This window comes from Centroberyx gerrardi, chromosome 16 (assembly GCF_048128805.1).
Source record: "Centroberyx gerrardi isolate f3 chromosome 16, fCenGer3.hap1.cur.20231027, whole genome shotgun sequence".
In the NCBI taxonomy this organism is placed as follows: Eukaryota; Metazoa; Chordata; class Actinopteri; order Beryciformes; family Berycidae; genus Centroberyx; species Centroberyx gerrardi.
The window spans coordinates 26,684,437-26,707,141 of NC_136012.1; the positions used below are offsets into that span (position 1 = coordinate 26,684,437).

A 22,705-nucleotide genomic window follows, 5' to 3' on the forward strand; every position below is an offset into this window, starting at 1 on the left:
AAGCCTGTTGACTTTTCAGGTGGGAAGCAGCGCTACTACAAAAGCACAATGGTTAATTACCTTCTGCATTAGGCTGATGTGGCTCGTACCGCCGGATCCTGTGAGTCACATGCAGAGCGGAGTCATGTTACCTTCGACCAGCAGCTCGTCACAGCCACGTTACACTGCTGTCAGACTCCAGAGGGACTCCGAGCTTCATGGAGGCTTTGCTTCACATTTCTAACTGTTACAACTATTCAGTCATTTTGCCTTAAAGTACCACGAGTCAATACATTTAGCATGGATGACTTCAGTGGGACTCGAACCCCTAACCCTGCCGGTGTTATTCCCTTGTTCTACCTGTTGAGTTACACGGGACCACGTGTATTTCTAAAGGGGTAATAAGTAGGATTTTACTGCCCCATTGCACAAAATGACCAAAATATACCTGGGATCAATACCAATGACTCAACCATTACTTGGTGCTGATTTCTGGCTTTCAAAACTCACTTTCCAGCCCTTTACTCTGATTTGGAACCCCACCACCCCCACCCACCCCCACCCATCCCACCTAACCCCACCCTACTGGCATCTTTAACTGCTCAGATAGAAGAAATATAGTACATGCACATCCAAAAACAGACTGGTGTGCAGGTGCAGGAGAGAAGAAAACCTCAATAAATAGAGAAATAGAGTCTGCACACTGCAAAATATACTGTAGCTCCCAGATAATTTACTTTATTGACGTTTTCTATTTTCATGGTCATAAAATATGTGTTTGTTGTTATTGAAAACTATTTATTAAGTAAATGTTTGTGTCATAACAGAGTTTTATTCTAATATGAGATATTGACCATTTGATTAATGGTATAAATGTAAAAGCCTTTTTTTCAGACATTTGCTTGCCAAATAGTAGTATTTGGAGTATTTCCACTACATATGAATATATAGTGGAGGAAACCATTTAATTTTACTTTTCCAAACTTCAAAATAATAATATTATTAATATTACACTTTGTCAAGTTATTGACTCCCTGTTTGGTTTCATCAGCTGATGTCTGTGTGTCTGGTAGATTTGTTGTGTTTTTATACTGATTTCATTTTATGTGCTGTTATTGTATTCACAGCGTTTTTATTGTTTATAATGTAAACAATGTCTGCAAGCCAAATTTCCTTCCTGAGGCGATAATGTTTTGAATTGAATTCAACTGAACTGAATTGAATGTACTGCAGAGGGACGAACATTTGTCTTCCCAAACCTCTGAGCTGGGCAATACTAACAGGACAGAAGCACCAAAAGGGTTGTTTCAACTGGCAAACACACAAATAAACAGCCACACACACACACACACACACACACACACGCATACACACACACACACACACACACCCTGGGAGTCACAGTCCTGGCCAAGGCCCAAAGGCCCGAGCCCACAGGCAAGAGAAGGGGGAGGGGGAGCAGCCCACAATCTGTGCACATGGGAGAGGTGTGTGTGTGTGTGTGTGAGTGTGTGTGTGTGTGTGTGTGAGAGAGAGAGGAGGGACAGTGTGAGAAGTGGGAGGAGATGGGACTCCTGAGGGAGTGTGTGAGGTGTCTCAGCAGCACTTTGGTTCAGAGCCTTTGAAAGGACTGAAGTAAAGTTAGCGGTAGCGTGGAAGGCAGGAAACACACTCCGACAACCGTGTGTGTGTGTGTGAGTGTGTTTTCATGGAATTGACACTAAACCACTATGGGAGTACAGTGTTCGTCACCGTCCTGTCAGAGGATTTTTAACGTGCCTGAAGCGTAAGGAGAAGAGAGAGAGATTCACCTAACTGGACCTCAGGTGAGTTTTCTTCTGTCATTCCAGCGGTGACAGCTGGTTTCAACACGCATGTTGCTTCTCTGTGCTTTACTCAGTGAAAAGCTCTTCGCCGAGCGTTCACTGTGATTAATAATGCCTAAATAATAAATATTTAGTGTTAAAATATTGCGAAATGCTGATCAAGAGCAGATTTAACAGTAAATTAGATAAATAATTCAGTAATTCTTGATTTGAAGTGCAAACTTTTCTTACAATACAATCAGACAAATATCAGAATTTAATATCATGGCATTAAGCATGTATTTACGCCATAATGTATTCCCACCCATAAAGTTTCATGCTCTGACTATAAAAGTTATATTGTAAAAATGCACTTGCAATCTGCTTATAATGCGCTCATGATGCCTTATGACACCTTATGAGCTTCAGGTAAAACAAAAAATATATTTAAAATGTAAGAGAGTGTGTGAAAGAATTATCATTAGAGTTACTTAAATGATTTGTAAGCTTTGACTCTGACAGTTTCCTCATTAGCTCCCAGCAGCACATGTCAAAGCATGCAGCTGAGCCTGAAGTTTCCAGCAGAGTCCCTCCCTTCCTCCTCCAAGCTTTGATATCTGCTGTACGGACTGAAATTGCTTCGTCATATTTCTGCATCAGTGGTGGCGTTGCATTTCACGTGAATTAAAAATAAATCTTTGGGGTCATCTGCGTTAGAATAGCACCGCGAAAGAAAGGATGTACCACTTGTGAGTTTTTCTGAATGCCGCTCAAACTCTCGGGTCAATTCTCGGGTCGGCAGGTAGTCTTTCTCCTGCTGAAAGTGTCTTGATTTGACTCAGACCTGCAGCAGCGGTTCACTCCTGTCTCTGGTCTGTGCGTAGGCCTGGATTCTCCACAAGGCCTGTATGGCTCGTAGTATGAAATGGAGGATAGCTTGTGCCATCATGGCAACCGTGATGGATGGGTGCTAAGATAACCTTTTAAGGGACTGACTGATTAATCTCTATAAGTTGACTTTCCATAGGGAAAGCAACAAGGAGGCGGTTGTTTGGTGAATGTTTTGGAAGAAAACAACACATTTGTTTTCCTAAACCTCCTGTGACCTGGACGTCACCTGAGGCTGTTGTCCAGGTGCCAAAACTGTTACTTTTGATTGATGCTTAAACCTAGAGGCACACAAACAAATGATTGATTTCCAGTGGAAATCTTGTATCTCCATGTTTCATGACCATGGGGCCAAGTACAAACATTGATAATGCATTAGAATTTGTAAAAACAAGGGGAAATATTAATCAGCAATAGCAAAGTCTGTCTGTTTTTCCCACTTGGTGTAAAGTTGAGTTCTTGGAAATTTGGGGTTTCTGCAGAACACTGGCAAACATGAAGTAAAGCACGCGCAATTCATTCAATTTGGTTTGAGAGCTTTTTAAATTATCTGATGGGTAATTTGGCAGAAGTTGAGCCTCATTAACGACGCTGCTGATAACACGCTGTTTGGAAGTCGTGATAATGACTGAACGGCTGGAAGGATGGAGGGAACTGCTGCCATAAAGGAGAGACGGATATTTCCCTTAACTGTCAGGACTGGTTGTCTTTTTAAGTGACTGACTGTCTGTCTTACTGGCTGACTGACTGACTGTCTTACTGACTGACTGTCTGTCTTACTGGTCAACTGACTGACTGTCTTACTGACTGACTGAGTGTCTTATTGGCTGACTGACTGACTGTCTTACTGGTCAACTGACTGACTGTCTTACTGACTGACTGAGTGTCTTATTGGCTGACTGACTGACTGTCTTACTGGTCAACTGACTGACTGTCTTACTGACTGACTGAGTGTCTTATTGGCTGACTGACTGTCTGTCTTACTGGTCAACTGACTGACTGTCTTACTGACTGACTGAGTGTCTTATTGGCTGACTGACTGACTGTCTTACTGTCTAACTGTATTCCTGGATGACTGTCTGTCTGTCTTACTGGCTGACTGAGTGTCTTATTGGCTGACTGACTGACTGTCTTACTGACTGACTGTCTTACTGGATGACTGGCTGTCTTACTGGCTGGCTGAGTGTCTTACTGGCTGGCTGAGTGTCTTACTGGCTGGCTGACTGACTGTCTTACTGTCTAATTGTCTTACTGGCTGACTGGCTGTATTCCTGGATGACTGGCTGTCTTACTGGCTGGCTGAGTGTCTTACTGGCTGGCTGAGTGTCTTACTGACTGGCTGAGTGTCTTACTGGCTGGCTGAGTGTCTTACTGGCTGACTGAGTGTCTTACTGGCTGGCTGAGTGTCTTACTGGCTGGCTGAGTGTCTTACTGACTGGCTGAGTGTCTTACTGGCTGGCTGAGTGTCTTACTGACTGGCTGAGTGTCTTACTGGCTGGCTGAGTGTCTTACTGGCTGGCTGAGTGTCTTACTGGCTGGCTGAGTGTCTTACTGGCTGGCTGAGTGTCTTACTGGCTGGCTGAGTGTCTTACTGGCTGACTGAGTGTCTTACTGGCTGACTGAGTGTCTTACTGGCTGGCTGAGTGCCTTACTGGCTGGCTGAGTGCCTTACTGGCTGGCTGAGTGTAAGCTGCAGAAAATTGCCAATGGAGGTTCTGAAATTAGCTTTCAGAGACTTTCTCAGGAGGGAGAGTGAAAACTAGAGCAACAGAAAGGATGCGATGTGAGAGTAAAACAGGGTAAAATGCCCCTTAATGCCCCCCCCCCACCCACACCTATCCACCCCACCCACACCTATCCACCCCACCCCCCACTCCCCACCACTCATCCCAGATAGCCAGGCCCAAACTAACGTCTGACTGACTGGATGACTGACAGGCTGAATGCTGGTGAGGCAGTACTGACCCCTCCCAGTATTTATGGTAATTGCTGTGAGGCTGAGTGACCCTCTGGGTGCAGGTGGGGGGGTGGAGGGGGGGGCATTCAAGTTGAAAGGACCCCCACCCAACTCCTCAACCCCCCACCCTTCACATTACATGACCTCACCCTGCCCGACTCTGAGAGGACTCTGAGCAGAGAACAGTAGAACAGAGAAAAATATGAATTCATACTATAACGGCATAGTAGGCTATAGTATAGTATCGTATAGTATAGTATAGTATAGTATAGTATAGTATGGTATGCTATAGTATAGTAGAGTTTTGTAGAGTGCAGCAGAAAATAATATGGTATAACAGAGTATAGTGTAACAGTGTAATACTGTAATATAGTAGTATAGTATTGTAAAATATAATAGAGTAGAGCAGAAAATAATTTAGTATAACAGAGAATAGTGTGATAGTATAGTGTAGTGTAGTATAGTTTAGTTTAGTTTAGTGTAGTATAGTATAATATAGTAAGGTATAGGATAGGATAGGATAGTACAATATTGGATAGTATAGTATAGTATTGGATAGTATAGTGTAGTATAGCACGGTATAGTAGAGCAGAAATGAATACCATAGTACAGTGAGAGATAGTACATAGAGTGAAAATTAGTAAACACCAGTAGAGCAAATTAGCAGAACTGAATAGAGCATAGTAAAGTAAAACAGCAGAATATAGTAGAGCAATGCAGAGTATTGAAATTTTGCTAAAATGTAAAGAAACTCAGTCTGAATTCAAACCCCAAACATTAGCTTAACTTCATTATGGCTGTGGATCACACATATTGTGTCCTGCTTGCTGTATATTGAGCATTGTACTGCAGTATTTATTTCATATATGCCAATCTGGACCAGACAAGATTCTCTAAGTCGGTTTTCTTTGGATTTTAGTGTTTGGTCAGAGTGTGCTGAACTCCTGACAGGGTTAAGCAGCATCAGACCGGAGCAGAACAGGCTGTTAGCTGGTCCTAATATAACCCAGCAGCTCCGGCTGCAGTGCTGCGGGTGTGGGAGAGGTTAGACTGGAGGCCGCGCCCTGCCCAACCCTTTAACCCTTCCAGACCGGGGTGAGGACCGGCCCGTACCAACGTAACCCCGCCCTAACATCACCCAGGAGGTCCGCTCTGAAATTAGATTCCTACTAAAGCAGAGTGTGATGTGAACTGCTCAGAATGGAGAGCTGTGGCTGATGGCATTCTGCGAGAATTCAAAGTAAAAATTTGTAGCTTCCCATAGATCCGATGCAGAATTCTTTATTATCTTACAGTATAAAAAAAGGTGTCTTCAGCTACAATTTTTTACAATTAACATTTTTACATTTCAGGGATTCAGCTGAGTGACTTACAATGAGTGAAAAACACTTAGAAAACACTTAAATTCCAAGATCAACGACGTTAGATGAGATGAGATGAGATTAGATAAAATGACATTAGATTAAATGAAACTTTAAGGACCCTGTGGGGAAATTTGTGAGTGTGTGTGTGAGTGTGTGTGTGTGGGGGGGGGTTATATAAAAATACCCAAACCAACAATTCCAACACTAACGTACAGTATAAATGGATGAAGAATGGATTCCAGCAGTGATTGGCATTATAAGCAGATGGTCGTAAGGAGGTCAAAGGTCAGAGTCATCATGCACTGATAACAGTCCTGTAAGAGAAGTGCTAGAAAAACAAATACAATAAGAGCCGAGCAGAGCGCTAGAAGGCACTTTCTTAATGAGAACAAGTCAGAGCGAGTCGAGGAGGACGATGTGGGACAGGCTCCGCTCACACTGCAGCGCAAACTTTCCCAACTTCTTCCCCTCACATGTGACTCAGATCTGATGTTTTCTAATCAGTGTGAATGGCAAAAAAGCTGCATGGATTCTCATTTTATCCATTCTGATCTGGACTGCATGGATATGAGGCATCCAACCTACATGAGATTTGTATTTAAATGCTCAAAGTGGCGTGTGTCAGTGTTGCCATGAAAATAAATAAATCTTACATCATTCACCTGAGACAGTTGTCATGATTTTGGCTGAGCCAGCTTTAGTACGCAGAACAACATGACACAACGATGGAAAGAAAGCCAAAGAGCCGACTTGATTGGTATTTGGGGGGAGGGAGGAGGGAGAGAGGGAGGGAGGAGAGAGGGAGGAAGGAGAGAGGGAGGAGGGAGAGAGGGAGAAGCATAGGTGCAAAACTGAATGTGATGTCTTTTGCTATTGTCACTCTGCACACGCGTCTTTTTCAACATCGCTGTCGGTTCATATCGGAGTGGGAAATGGATCACATCCTGGAATAGATATGAACAGTCATCCAAAAAGAATAATGGATAAGTGCATGAGCTAAATGCATGAAATGGAACTATAATCTATTGCAGTGTGTTGAATATAAAATGGACTTTATTCCCAGAGGTGATCTGTATGTAAAGCATGGCACAACGACATCAGGACCTCACACTTACAGCAGACAGTATGCTATACAAATAGCTGTGGTGACAATTTACATAAAGCTTCCAGCTATAACGGATTATAAGGGATTGTAACGCATTATAATCAGGGACATACGTAACCTAACCTCAGGTTACCCACCTTTACAGGCTGATATGAGTCTTTCTGAGGTAGAATTATGGTGAACATCATAGTAAGTAGTATCAAATTGATGTAAATTATATGAGGATAGGGTCTTTGAAGGGACAAAAGCTTAAAGTGCTGTTGAACTCTGGTAGTACCTTGGGTTGTGTATCTTCCTCTATGATAAAACCCCAAAATCTGTGAGTCTCTGTTCTCTGTAGAGGAGATTGGAGAATTGTGTTTTTTTTTCTCTCTCCATTCACTGCCATTGTATGGAGGAACAGTCTGAAACTCACACTTCTAGCACATAAATGAACGTGAACAAAGCAGTTTCTGACAATATGGAAAAACTAGTCATGCTGCTGAATCGTGTTGAAGTGAATCGCTTCCTTTATGTTTATTAAACCTTTCAGTTTGAACGAGTGTAACACCGAAATCCAGTCGGAGGAAACTTATGCTGGTGGAATGCTAAAATTGTATGTTAATTAATAATTGTAAATAGGTGAAGAGACACAAAAGTGAGAGACTCGTTTTTTATATATTGGCAGAATCTGCTTTGTCTTTAAACCAATGGTTTTCTGAAAATATAATAGATTTTTCATTATAATGGTGGTTGTTATTTTTATTTTTTATTTTTATTTAATACAGCGTCACTGATTATAATTTAAATATAAATATGAAACAAGATATGAAAGGGATTTTATTCCACTATTTGCTTTACTTACTGCTCAAACAAATACATTTTCAACTTCAGATCATATCACTCGTTTCTATCCTTGGCCTCCTTGTCAGCGGCCAAAGGGCTTTAACACAATTAAATATTTTACAACCATTATCCACTCCATGTGGATAAGGAATGTAACCACACGTTGTACTTTTCTAAATGTAAAGTTAGTCATCCATTTCCTGTGTGATGACTATTTCAACACAGACATGTTGGGTCACGGAGCCATATAGCTGCCAATCTGGCTTTGTAAACCCTGGGGAGTTTTATAATAGAAGGGCAGGGAATGTGGTTAGATATGAATGAGCCAACCGAACACAACAGGCCCTGCCAGGCCCGGTGGCATCGCAGTAATTATCTCTATACGTTTGTGCAAAGCCTGTTGAGGAGTAAATCAAGGTGAAATACTGACGGTAAAGACTGGCTTTTTCAGGGATTTAAAGGTTTTCATTTCTTTTTTATGCCAAACTCCTATCGCTCTATTCCTCCACCTGTTCCTACTCCCACTCCATTCATCCCCCTCAACCCATTTCCTGCTTTTTGTGCAGTGATTACATCCCCCATTCTCAAAAAGAAAGCGGAGAAGTGCACTGCTGGGATAAAGCTGAAATGTAATATCTAAGTAATGACTGGAAGGTCAGGAGGGGCTTTGAAAGGAACCCAGAAAAAATACAAAAGGACCAAGGTACCCTTCACTAAATGAAAATATGCCTTTAATAATCCGGTATTGCTCTATTGGGCTTTTGGAAAATTTAAGATGATTCTGTTTTGGCAGCCTGCCTTTGTCGGCGATTATACATCCAGACTACAGGCGGCAAATTGTCCTATTCAGCACTTACGTACCTACAATTGGACCCAGACTCACTGTGCTGCAACCACTTTGTCTTCCAAAATTTACTTTCAGACCATCTCTCATTTCAAGGTTAATTTCCTCCCTTTCCATTAAAAACATCCACATCTATGTTCTGTACCTCAGTACAACCTAACAAGGTAATGAGTGAGACACTGCTGTGATATTAAGACCATGATGGATGGGGAAGCTTTCACCCGATGTCAGTCTGTTGAGGAGCCAGGCTTCTACCTCAAACAGTTTAACTACAAAGCACAGCTGATGTTTTGCAGCTCTCCTTCAGATTTACAAAGTGAAATAAACTTGAAAATGTCATATTTGACAATGGACTGCTGCAGCAAGGTGTTACAGCAGCTGTTCCCATTTAAAATGAATGGCTGTTTTCAATGTCATGCGGTAAGACGGCACTCCGAACACTGGGAGCGACGTGCAGCTTTTTAACATTTCCTCAAAAACGATCAGTCCAAAGAACATCTATTACAGTTTTTCCTCTTATTTATTTGACACATTTCTCCAAAGGAAGGTTCATGCTCTCAAAACAGTTTATACAACCTTCCAAACAGACTCTGCAAAACAGCTACACTGCAAAATGAGGTGCTGCTTTCCCTTCAGATCACATCTTTATATAAAAAAAAAAAAACACTGACATCAAAACTACACACACATCATCTATTGATGAAATAAGACAATACATTCAGATACTTTCACACAAGAATACTGATAATTAAACATGTTTATCATAAAGTTCCACAATAATTTTCCGTAATCTGATTTTATGGTATTGTATCTCCGTCAGGCCAGAGGATTTGTAGTTTATGTAGTTTTGTAATTTGTATGAAAACAATCAACAGGCATTTTTAGAGTATTAGTTAAAGGTACTGTGAGTTTTGTAAGCGTTTAGACAGCTGTGTGAACTATTTTGAGGGAAAAGGAGTTTTGTTTGGAGAGTTTTCTATGTAGATTTGTATTTTGTGTGAAAACGGTGAAAATGTACAATTAGTTCTGCAAAATCATCAAGAGTTCTGTTTATTTAAACTGCTGTTTTTGTAATGTTTCATTCATATTACATTTTTATTCATTATTTTATTGATGCTGCAAATTGTTTTATCTTCTGTTTGTTTTTATTCTCCTTTCCTTTTATTCTTTTATTCCTCTATTGCTTTGTTATTTCATTCTTTTGCTGTTCTTTTATCTGTAAAGCAGCAGGGAGTAGAGAACTGGTGAACTAGCAGATGAAGCAGGTTAAAGCTGCACTAGGAAACATTTCTATGTTAAAATACGCCCGTCTTATCAGTCTGAAACACACATGGGGCTGCAACAGAGAGCGTCCCATCCCCACTGAGACGCCCTATTTGCCCAAATTAATTTCTGGTGTTGGTGTGGTCACCCGTGGGAAATAAACCTCCTAACCACCTAAATGCCTAATTGTAATTTAAGATTGAAGTCCAAAAGTGACCCACCGACGATGGCTGAACCTCTTCACCTCCACCACACACTGAGAAGAAGACATTTAGGTTACTGACATTGCATTGCATGATTTTTGGGTTGGGAAGTCCTTCAAACTTCTCTTGCTGCTGCTTGGGGCAGCCGAAGTACGAAGTCACCTAGTGCAGCTTTAACTATTTCATTAAGAAAACAAACACACAACTCTCCTCTGATGGTTTTTTGGTTACTTCTTTTCAGATTTACCAAGTGAAATTAACATCAAAATGTCAAATTTGACAATATGAGTTCCAGCGGACTGCCCCACCAAGGTGTTGCAGCAGCTGGTCCCATTTAAATGAATGGCTGTTTGCAACGGTAGCCTGAACACTGGAGTGAGAAGCAGTTTTTTTTTAATTAAAATTTCCTCAAAAAATATCAGTCTAAATAACATCAATTAAAGCTGCCTCATGTGACAGGAAGAAAGTGAATTTTTGAAGGTTTGAAGGACTTTATTACCCAGAAACCATGCAACATGAAACTGTTCACATGAAACTGTTCACATGAAGAGGTTCACCATTGTTGATGAGTCCTTTTCTGGACCGAGCACTCAATTGTTGCTGTTTAGAAGACAGCCTGGATTTCATGGTTAAGTTTTGATTCATCAGAACATTTCTTATCACACCAAATTTAATTTGGCCAAATATGGGGAATCTACAGCGTCTCAGTCAGTGGAGACGGGACGCTCTTCTCTGTTGCAGCCACACTTTGTGATTAAGACTGAAAAGACTATTGTATTTCTACATAAAAGTATTGCTTAGTGCAGCTTTAAAGGGGTTTTGATGTCTGCAAAGGCTCTTGGGAGAAATGATTAGCAACAACAATCATACAGCTATAGCCTGCAGCGGAGAACTGGTAAACCAGCACATGAAACAGACTAACTTACTCCCCCATGTTGCGTTCACAGCAGCAGGAGTCTACAGTAGAGTAGACAGTGTTGAGTTTCCAGCAGAGTGGTGAAGGGCCAGGCAGACTGATGGAGGAACTGAAGATCAAGAATAAAGAGGCTGCCGATTTTGCCAAATGCCTGTTCTGGGAGCCATATGGGGGTGATGGTGAAATGTGATCCAGGAAGCTGCAGCTGAGCATGTGGCTGCAGGTCGCTACCTGGAACATACACCGGGAGGAAAGTGTGTGCGTGTGCATGTGTGTGTGTGTGTGTGTGAGAGTGAGAGAGAGAGAGAGAGAGAGAGAGAGAGAGAGAGAGAGAGAGAGAGAGAGAGAGTTTGCACTTGTATTCTGTGTGTAAGTGTGATGAGGTGGTGTGTTGAGATAGTTTGTGTGTGTATGTAAATCAATGTGCATTTGTGTGTGTGTGTGCATGCGTGTGCGTGTGTGTGTGTGTCCCTACCCAGCCATAACTGACCTCAGTAATTCTCTACTAATGGCCTGAGGTTTCTGCCTCCCAAGGCCAGCTGTTCAGAGGAAAAGACGAACATTTCCTCTCAGTTTCAGGTTGAATCAGGTTTAATGACACCAGAGCCACAAACAGCAGTGAATGAACTCAGTCAGCTGCAGACACAAACAAGCTTTTCAACAGGCAGAAAAATGTTCAGGAATGTCTTGGTGGCATTGGTGCAGAGACATTGTGACCTACAGAGTTTCATTAGTAAGGCTGGGTATAGAGGCTTTGAGTCACCAATCTCCTTTCAACCACGTCTGGCTCCATCATGGAGGTCAATTGGAGAATTTGCTGTGCACAGATAATGGCTAAGTATATAACCGGGCTAGAAAAAGACAGCTAGCTGAGTCAGCTTGTTGTGGTGTGGCTGTAGATCCATTCAGTAACGTTCTCAGTAAAAGTGAATAGTGTGATAAGGTGGATTTGGTTACTGTGACACAGTAAACTGTCTTGTCTTTAGCCCTAGTCTCTACTCCAAAACACTCTGAGTTGTAGCTTGAGAAGAGTCAGCTCAGTTAACCTGAACAAACTGTTAGCTAGCTAACTAGCCAGCAAACACACTGATGTTAACATGCAGCTCGCTTGCAGCTTGTTGCATTAGTAACTCTAGCTTCTAGTATACGTTAGCTAGTGCGCAAAATGTATTTACAGTGACAGTAATGGTTAGATGACCAGATACTATAGTTAGCTAGCTAAGCTAACATAATCTAAACAAGAAATTGATCAGATTTATTAGTGGCAAAGTGATCAGTTCCTAATCAAAAACAGCACAGAAATTAACCATGCCTATTAAATTCTATAGAGACGGCTCTTGTAAGTTTAGATAGCAACTAGCCTAGCTGTTCAATGTCACTGTTGCCCAAAAGCTGAGGACCTCCAATATGGCCGCCAGAAGGTGCGTTACATCACCTGAAAGCTTGATATGATTCGATCTCGATTCAAACTTTTCAGCTAAATGCCGAAAACATAAATGGAATCTAGTGTGTGTGTATGTAAATCATGGTACAAAGTGCAAGACACTAGACCATACAGAACATGACACTTCATGTAAAGCCTTCAGCTATTAGGGATTAAAATAGATAGTAAGAGCGCATGAACCATCTACAACTGGCTGAAAACATGTGTCTTCCTGAAAGAATTTACAAATTACCCAATCCCCTTTGTAATTCAGTCTGGGTGATGATATAGAGCATTGAAAACTATTAGGAAACATCATAAGTCATAGTGAAAATACTTACAAATACAAATATGTGTTCATGTAGTGTTTCCCATGAGGTTAAATAAAGGTAAATGAGCAGCTAAACCCACTAGTGAGCAACAAGCAGAGGGTGATTTAAGTGGGAGATGAGGATGGATTGCAGCCCCCTTGAAAGCACCGAAATGTAATGAATTCCATTTGAATCTAATGAATGTAATGCCACAAATGTAATGAATCCCACAAATCAGCATCGCCTGCCATCACACTCATAGTACTCAGGAACCCGCAGAAGTCCAGTTTTCATTGCATGCTTGCTGGACTATACTGCTGCACTTTTACTCCATCTGTGAGAGGAAAAAACAGGTTTAGCTTTCTTCTTCTTCTTCTTCTTCTTCTTTTCAGCGGTTATAAATTCCAATGAATTAACTGGTAACCACTTGGATGACAGACATAATAATTCTGTTTTAAAATATACTTATTTTATTCTGCTGTGTATCATTCAAGAACTGTCTGCACTATCAGAGCAGAATAAATGACTATGCAGCTAAATCTATATAGTCAAGTCAACTTTATATACTGCCTTAAACATAAAACACTGTGTTACAAAGCACTTCACAAGGTTAAAAGAAGAGATAACACAACAGGAAACAATCTAAACGGACAAAATGACCAAGCACGTTTTAAAAAAAGCAGATAAAACACATTAGTCACACTGAAAGGCCATCGAGTAAAAGTAGATCTAAAGGTTTGGAAAAGGTACACAGTTCTAGTGCAGGAAAAATGCATGAACTAATAACAAAATACACAAAATAAAAACTCAAACCAAAGGTGATTGTGGATCATCTGTATTTTTACTAGACTATTTCATTTTTGGTGAGCTTGGTGTCCTGTGAAAAACCTGAGCTGTAAATTTAATTTAGTTTGTTTAGCTAATGATTATCATGAGATATCAGAATCAGAATCACTTCATTTGACAATAAAATAAATATACAGGGAATTTTCTTGGCTACAATGGTGAAGAGGCAACTAACATGGTAAGACAGCATAGACACAAGATACAGGGACAACATCTCATATTCAGTACAAAAGGAGACAGTGTAAGCCTTACTTACTATATGCATTCATGCAATCTGGCATGCATCTGTATGTAAAAATCTGTATAGGTATTTTGGACTTAAAAAAAAGCCTTTAAGTGCCACAGACTTGACGTGTCCAGATCCTAAAATGGGATCTAGCCCCTGGTCTAAATTAGGCACGGCTAAAATCTATTTTAATCCGGCCTTGCAGATGTGATGTGAAAGATAGGAAAATGACACTGCAGATAATAAGGGAAGATTACACGATGCCTTAATCCTCCTCCCAAACCCAAACAGTGACCCTGCCTATGTAATCTGATTATATGTCACCAAGTTGGCTGATTTAAGATAAAACCCCACATACCTGTCACCCTCCACTGAAACCTCAAGCGCCAGTCTATCTGGAGACACAGACATGAATATACATCCGACACCGGGGGAGAGCTGTTTTCATAAACCCATATACATTATGAAATGATTTATGACGCTGGTATACTTTTGGCACTATATGAAAACATGTTTTGTCTTGCTTTTTGTTTTGCGCCTTCACATTTAGGCGCAAAACGTCTTCTTCTTCTTCTCTCTTATGATAGGGACAGATGGTTTTATTTCATAATAGGATTTATTTCATAGTAGAATATATATCAACAAGCGAATTCCCTGAGCCTATTTCGTTTAGGGGTGAAAGTGACAAGTGAGAACGATCTTTTCATTGCCGATCTCGCGGAGCAGCGCTCCTGCCCTCCAGAATGTTCTGTGTGGATTGCTTTCAGCTATGGATGGCTGTCAGAGAGGCAGTGAAGGGCAAAGCGTTCTGCCCTCCAGTTCTCTCTGCTGTCAGTTCTGGGTTTTGGGAAATTCAAGCTGGCATGGTGTGGCCATGGATCAGCTGGGCTCACTGTGAGCTGATGTCTTTTCATGTTCCCGTGCAAATTTTGGTTTGGTTTTTCCATCAAAAAGTGTGAAACCCAGATGCCAAAAAAACTTGTTTCTCTCGTGGGATGTCCTGGTGGCTCGTCAGGCTAGGGAGAACGCTCAAGTCATTCTGGGTTTAAATCATTGCATTTCTCTCTCTCTCTATTTTTCTTCACATTTTACATATCAATCTCTACCATGTACTAGTTATTATTATTTGAGGGTATACAGGTTTTACCTCTAGACAGGTATGCTAAAACAATCAGCATAGCCAGGCATCGCCCACTCTTACACTGCTTAGTTTCAAATGAAAGTAACGTTTCTGAGGATTTTGATGATATCAAATGTCATGGTTACTAACATGGAAGTATGAATAAGGGGATTGAGATGCAGTTATTTTCTCACCACTGAATCTGCTCAAAAGGAAACTGAAGGAGAGAGTGATTCAAAGAAAAAGCTTAAAAAGTTAAACTATTTGGTGGATGCTTTCATTTAAAGCACCTTACATTTTCAGTATGGTGGCTGCAGTTATTCCTTATGTTATCCATCATGCTGCAGGACCAACATTACACACACATTAAACAGCAAATTCTAAATAGCCTAAATATAAAAAATAGGACCTAATGTTACTTCTTTACCCATAAAATGAATGACATTTGCTTAGTTAATGGGAACTATCAAAGAGGATTTTACTGTGAGTGTGAATTATGCATGCATTCATTCCAGCTGTGTGGGATCCTGATGCGTTGTTGGTTGTAAAAGCAACTGTTTAGTGGCTTATGCCTCGAGGGACATGTAATGCACATAAAGCAATCACCAGCACAGACCCACACTTGCATCCATTTACATTCGGATCAGGACTGAACCGCCCACTATCATCCGTATGATACAGAGTTATCAAACTACAAATCCCCTTTCGGAGCCCCGCGCTGACTAAAGCTTAGAAGTAATCATCTTGATGAGTAGTTGTTGCAAGTATTCGTCAAAGGAATAATTATGGGGAAAGGGTTGGGTTGCCACCTGTCTGAAAAAGCTCAGAGGCAACTTTTGGGTCCTGAAACAATGTGTTGCTTTGCTTTAGTTTGGTCAAGGCATGTTGGGACAGGAGTCAGATACCTCGCCACAGGCTTTCACTCCGCTGTTGTGTCATTGTGTATTTTGTGTCCATTTTGTACTCTTTGTGGAGCTGGAACTTGGAGTTGGAAATGATTGATCTATTCACAGAATAGGAGAGGTACTGTACAAGGATTATGTGTCTTCTTATGGTGTTCAACAGGTGTGATTTTTTTTATGTAGATATACAAGGTACAGTAGAATGACGAGGAGTGATTAATTTAGAAAACTCTCCACACTACTAGTCAAAAGTTTGGACACACCTGACTGAATTTTCATTCTCTTTAAGCCATCTTGATCTAAAGGCTTATGCTTAAAAGCTTGAAATTAGTTTTTTTAGACAAATGTAAATAGTGAAGTTGATGCCTATGTATGAATTTCTTTCACTGCATAATTCCATTTGTGTTATTTCATAGTTTTGATGTCTTTACTATTATTCTAAAATGTGAAAAATAGTAAAAATAAAGAAAAATGTGTGTGTCCAAACTTTTGACTGGTAGTGTAATGCAGAGATTTTTTCCATAAAAGCTTCTCCTGTCCATGATTTATATTAGATTACATTTTTTTCTTCTTCTCTCTCTTCCTTCCTCTCTCCCTTTCCCTCTCTGTCCCAGGACTGAGGATCCTCATGGAGATACTGAAGATGGCTGCTTCAGGAGCAACTCTCCTTACAGTAGCGGCGGTACTCCTGAACCTGGCCAGATGTCAGGGGATCATGGGAAAAGGAAAGGACAGCTCACCGCTGAGGTTCACGCACCACCTCTACGAAGCCACCATCAAGGAGAACTCTGCCCCGCGGACATATGTGGAGACCCCGGTGAAGATGGGCATCGAGCTGGCAGATCAATTCTGGGACATCAAATATAAAGTCGTCTCGGGTGACGATGATGGCCTTTTCCAAGCCGAGGAAGTCAAGGTCGGGGATTTCTGTTTCCTACGCATCAAAACACGCAGCAGTAACTCAGCACTCCTCAACAGGGAGGTCAGAGACAGTTACACCCTCACGGTTGAAGCCACCGAGAGCACTTTTGACTTTCAGGCCAAGACCAAAGTGTCTGTCCAGGTGCTTGACACCAATGACCTGAAGCCTCTTTTCTATCCCGCCTCTTACAACGTGGCCATCAAGGAGGACACCCCACTTAAGTCGAGTGTGGTCAGGGTGAGTGCTACGGACGCCGACGTTGGCAGCAATGCTGAATTTTATTACTCTTTCACCAGCAGAGCCCATCCGTTCGCCGTGGATCCTTTCACAGGCACAGTCAACCTCGTGAAGAAGCTCAATCACACCCGGACGGAGAGGTACGACCTCACCGTTTTAGCCGAGGACAGGACCAAGAAGATATCGGGTGTTCAGAAATTTGGTAATGTTGCCAGGGTTACAGTAAATGTGCAAAAGACGTCCCCGGCATCTCCAGTGGTCACGCCTCTTCCCGATCAAAGAGTTTCTACAGATGGTAAAATAACTATTGATGTTCACGTGGAGTCAGGTCTAAAGCCGGTGGAATCCCTAAATATTGTTGGAGGGGATCCACACAAGTGTTTTGAGATTATCCCTTCAGGTGTGCAGGGCAGTGACTTCCAAGTGATCTCCATCAAAAGGATTATCTGGCCTCAAACCCCCTTTGGACTGAACCTGTCCCTTCAAGCTAAAGACAGGAGTTTTCCGGCTTTACTCTCTCCAATTACACCAATCCACGTTCCGGCCCATCATTACAGCCCGTTGGCATTTCTTGAGGATACCTACATTGTTACGCTGAGTGAGTTTTCACCACCTAAAACTCATGTGGTCAGGGTTTCTGTCACCCCATTCCCCTTTAATGTCACCTTTAGTATTAAAAATAACCCAGATAGCACTTACTTCAGGATTAACCCCAAAACAGGAATTATTATAACCACAGAGAAATTTGACTATGAGCGAAAGGATCGATATGAGTTTGATGTGATAGCCAACCACGGTGAAGCAGAGACTCACGTAGTAGTGGAGATAACAGACGAAAATGACAACAGCCCAAAATTCACCCAGACCTCCTATCAGGCCACACTGGAAGAAAACGCCCCTGTCGGCAGCAGCGTCTTGACGGTTGCAGCCATAGACGAAGATAAAGACAAAAACGGCTTTGTGACTTATGCTATCGCCAACTCAGGCCCCTTACCGTTCACAATCGACCCATTCACGGGTGTCATCTCAACCTCCGAACATTTGGATTACGAGCTGATGAAACGTCAGTACCACCTCAGAGTGTGGGCCTCTGACAGCGGCGGCCCCTTCAGCCATGTCAGCGAGTGCCCCGTGACGATCACCATGAGCAACGTCAACGATAACATCCCCCTGTTTGAGAGGGTGGGCTGCAACGCCACCATACCGCTAGATTTACCCGTGGGACACGCGATTGCCGAGCTGTCAGCCATCGATTTAGATGAGCTGCAGCAGCTGAGATACGTCATCGAGTCGGGGAACGAGCTCCAACTGTTTGCTATCAACTCGATATCAGGAGCCGTCACTCTGAACCAACCAATTCCTCCGTTTATAGCAGAGACGCAGGCAGTTTTGTTCACTTTGAGAATCATCGCCACAGATGGTAAACATCACTCCGACCCTTCAGTTGTCAGCATAACTGTCACTAACAAAGGTGTTGATGCTACAGTCCACTGCCAGGAGACGGGCATTTTCAAACAACTGACCGATAAACTCATAGAGTCAATCAAACCCATTTTAACTGACCAGGAGGAAGACTCATTCTCCGATATTCACATCATCAACAGACATTCCCCCAAGTTTGACTTGAGCGTCCCCGGATCTATTGACCTCGCTGAGGACTACCCGCTGAATTCCACCATTATTCAGTTCAAGGCGACCGACGATGACACTGGGTTCAATAGCAAGTTGGTGTACGCTATATCAAGTGGGAATGAGGATGGCTGTTTCTCCATTGACACCTTCTCGGGTGAACTTCAGTTAGTTTGCCCGTTAGACAGAGAGAGTAAAGAATTCTACATTTTGAACATAACTGTTTATGATTTGGGAATCCCGCAATTGTCTGTGTGGAAATTAATTGCGGTGAATGTCATGGACGTCAATGACAATCCTCCTGCATTCAGTCAGCCCAGGTATGTGATACGCATTCCTGAAAACACAGAGGTGGACTCCAGCATATTTCAAGCTCATGCAGTAGATCTGGACACAGACGCTAGCGGTAATGTCCAATACTCCCTGCTGACGTCCACTGACATGTTCAGAATTGATGAACTGACCGGCGAGGTGAGGGTGACGGGCCGTTTGGATCGAGAAGTCTCGCCCAGGCATGATCTCCGGATCGAAGCAAGAGACCAGGCCAAATTCGGCCCCCAGCTGTTCACCACTACCGACCTAGTGGTGGTTTTGCAAGACATCAATGACAACCCGCCCAAATTTATACCCAAGATCTACAAAATAAAAGTTCCAGAGGATGTTCCCGAGGGAACCCTGTTACTCTGGGTGGAGAGTGTCGATTTAGATCTTGGCAGCGGAGGCCTCATCACCTACAACCTCAAGAACACCGAGAATGGGATCTTTCACCTCGACTCCTCCACCGGCGCCTTGACCCTCGAGAAGGAGCTGGACTTCGAGAGGCGGGCATCTTACAACCTCACAGTCCGTGCCGTCGATCACGGCCTCCCTCGCTCCCTCTCCTCCTCCTGCTTTGTGGAGATCGAGGTTCTGGATGTCAACGAGAACCTCCACCGGCCGGCGTTCTCCGAGTTTGCGTACGAAGCCGGCGTGATGGAGGACGCGGCAGTGGGGACGTCGGTGGTAACGCTGACAGCTTCAGACAAGGATCTGGGTAGAGACGGAGTGGTCAGGTACCACATCCACGACGGCACTGGTCTGGGAGTCTTCACCATCGATGAGGAAACAGGTAATACATACTGTGGTTATGATTAGGATTTGTTATAGTATTTGTAGTGGTAATAATAACTTATTTATTTCATATAGCACCTTTAAAAACAGACTTTACAAAGTGCTTTGACAGTCAAAATAAAAGCAAATTTAAAAAAGCAATGGAACAGTGTGAAACAGGAATTAAAGAAGATTATCATTAATTAGGAGAAGAGGACAGAGGTAGAGAAGAGCAACATTCAAATCAATACTAGGACAAAAAACAAAATAAAGGATAAAATAAAATAATAAAAAGGATAAATAAGATAAGGCTCAGTGCAAATTCACTGTCGCAGCTGATTTGTGATAATAATTGCTTTCAAAAGTTTTGTGCAATGTAGCCTAGCAATCATTTTTCAGTTTGTATTCCAGCCAAATGAAATGTCTATGCTGTGTTGTCATGGGAGATATGACATCAGAGTAATCATCTCTTTCAGTCATTTTCCTTGGCTTGTGATAAGACAATGGGACATGGTTGTACAACATGGTATTTCCTCCTGGGTGGTTAAGGTGGTTGTCAACTTTTCCAACATATCCAGTACAGAGGACACACTGTGGCCTCTCAGCATATCATAGTGCATTCCATTAGCCTGCTGCTGCACTTACAGCAGAGATAAAATCAGGGCAAATAGAGTTCTCTGTCACAATGGAACAGAGCTAAAATATGTGTTTTTCTGTCTCTACTGTTTTCTTTATAATGGGTTTCCAACCTCTCCCTCAGGGAATTTAAACTGTTTTTCAAGGCAACTGTGTGTGGACAAGTCAATACCCCTTGTTTTTAGACTCCTGAATTAGTATCCTAAGGCGTTTTATTGAGTCTGTTTTACATACCTAATGTGGTAATTTCACCTATGTTGCAGAGCAGAGATTGCTAACAATTTCCCTAGATTAATTTGGGGACTCATTTTAATCTTCCTGCAACCCACCTTTGGGCACGAAGCCAGACTTTGAAAAATGCAAATGCATGAACCCTAAGCTAGATGAATATCAAAGTGATTAATATTTCCTCCAGTGTGGTTATTTAAAAGTGATTATTGACATTTGATGAAAATATAAGTGATTAATTCCTGAGGTACAGCAACATGTTGAATGATGGTGTCCTATCTTAGCAGTAAGCCAAACTTCATGCCTTTCATTTCCCTCAGGTGTGATTCGTACGACCGAGACGTTGGACCGTGAGACGATGCCTCACTACTGGCTTTCTGTCTATGCCACCGACCTGGGAACCGAGCCTCTGATCTCCTGGACCCACGTCTTCCTGGAGGTCCTGGACGTTAATGACAACGCTCCAGAACTTTCTCAGCCCGTCTATTTCGCCTCGGTCCAGGAGAACGTGGCCAAGGCCAAGTCGGTCCTCCGAGTGTCGGCCACGGACGTGGACACATCGTCCGAGGGGAAGCTCTCCTTCCAGATGCTGGACTCTCAGCGGACGTATTTCGACGTCAATCCCAAAACAGGTAATCAGCACTGGGTGATCAAAAAACTCCATCTTTACGGGTTATTTTGTTTTAACTTTATAACTTTTCAGTCTTCAAATGTTGTTTTTCTTAAAGCAAGTGAAAAAACCTTCCAATAGTGTGAGATAATTACACTTATTTTGCCTGAATTAATTACAATATCTTGAAATAATGCAGATGACTCCACTTCTATCACTTGATTAAAGACAACTCTTGAAACAAGCTGATTTGCATTTGAGACGAGTGAAATTATCTCACTTGTTTTAATAAAAACAAGCCTGAATATTAAACTAAATGACTAAATGACTCCAAAACTAGATATAAAATGCAACACCTGCCCTCACAAAATGAATAATTCTTATTATTTACTTAATTAAGTTATTCATTAATTAAAGACTGTTTCTTGTAGAGGACATAATCAGATGTGGTGTAATATTGAAAATGAGGTAACTTTGTTTTCAAAAGGGAGATATCATGTTTTGAAATGAAATCCTTCACATCCTGTGAGCAGCTTCACTCTTCAGCCTTTTGACATTGTGTGTGTAGTAAAATAAAATAACAAAATAAAAAAGACAGTAAAATTGACCATGCCCCTGAGACAGATAATTGAAAGCTTCTTAACGAGGCACCATACAGAGCAGTTGATAAGGCTGTGGGATATGGATTGTAATTGGATCAATGTGTGCAGCGTCATTTTCGTCTTGTCTCATGATCAGTTTGGACAGAAGTGCAGGCTCCAGGCTCCCTCCTGTGCCATTTACATTTTGATTCAAACTCCCATTGTGAATATCTAGGATATATAGGATATATAGAATATATAGTACCTCTCTGTTTCAGAAATTCACACATCAATATACATTAGGCCATATCCCCATGTCGGATTTACATTTTGATTCAATCGTTTTACTGCAGCCGTAAAAACCTGACAGCGAGTGTGTTATTTCCCACAAGGGGGGCTGAAAAATAGCTGATATCTCTCCGTGTTCTGCTGCAAGTCTGAGCAGAACAGGCGCAGCAGAGGCTGGGCGTGTCGCACAGAGGGCAGAGTTGAAACTAAAAACTTCATACTGCAAATCTCCCTCAGAAATCACTCACAAACTCATTCGGCCGGGGTCTAACAGGATGTGCAGCTGATGAGAGAAAACTAACATGCCACCCAACCAGGAAAAAAATGCCCGAATTCCTCCCCCCCCCCAGGTATCTGTGTGTTCATCTTTGACAGTTGCAACTGAGTGTGTGTGTCACCTGGCGCACACTTTGATGTTCAGGCAAATTAGTGTAGCATTAGCTCTGACGCTGCAAGTTCCTACAAGCCCTGTCCTCTTCTTATAATCTCTAGGTAGCTCTGGTGTTTG

General features: G+C 42.0%; 1 protein-coding gene across 1 annotated transcript in view; it reads left to right on the forward strand.

The window, feature by feature from the left end:
• Positions 1-1,612: 1,612 nt before the first annotated feature.
• Positions 1,613-22,705, forward strand: part of fat2 (FAT atypical cadherin 2) — a 109,172-nt gene continuing 88,079 nt past the window's right edge. Inside the window, exons 1-3 of the mRNA XM_078288937.1 lie at positions 1,613-1,805; positions 16,592-19,873; positions 21,039-21,350. Coding sequence (XP_078145063.1) covers positions 16,606-19,873; positions 21,039-21,350 — 3,580 coding nt within the window. The 5' untranslated portion in view covers positions 1,613-1,805; positions 16,592-16,605. The remainder of the gene's footprint in view (positions 1,806-16,591; positions 19,874-21,038; positions 21,351-22,705) is intronic.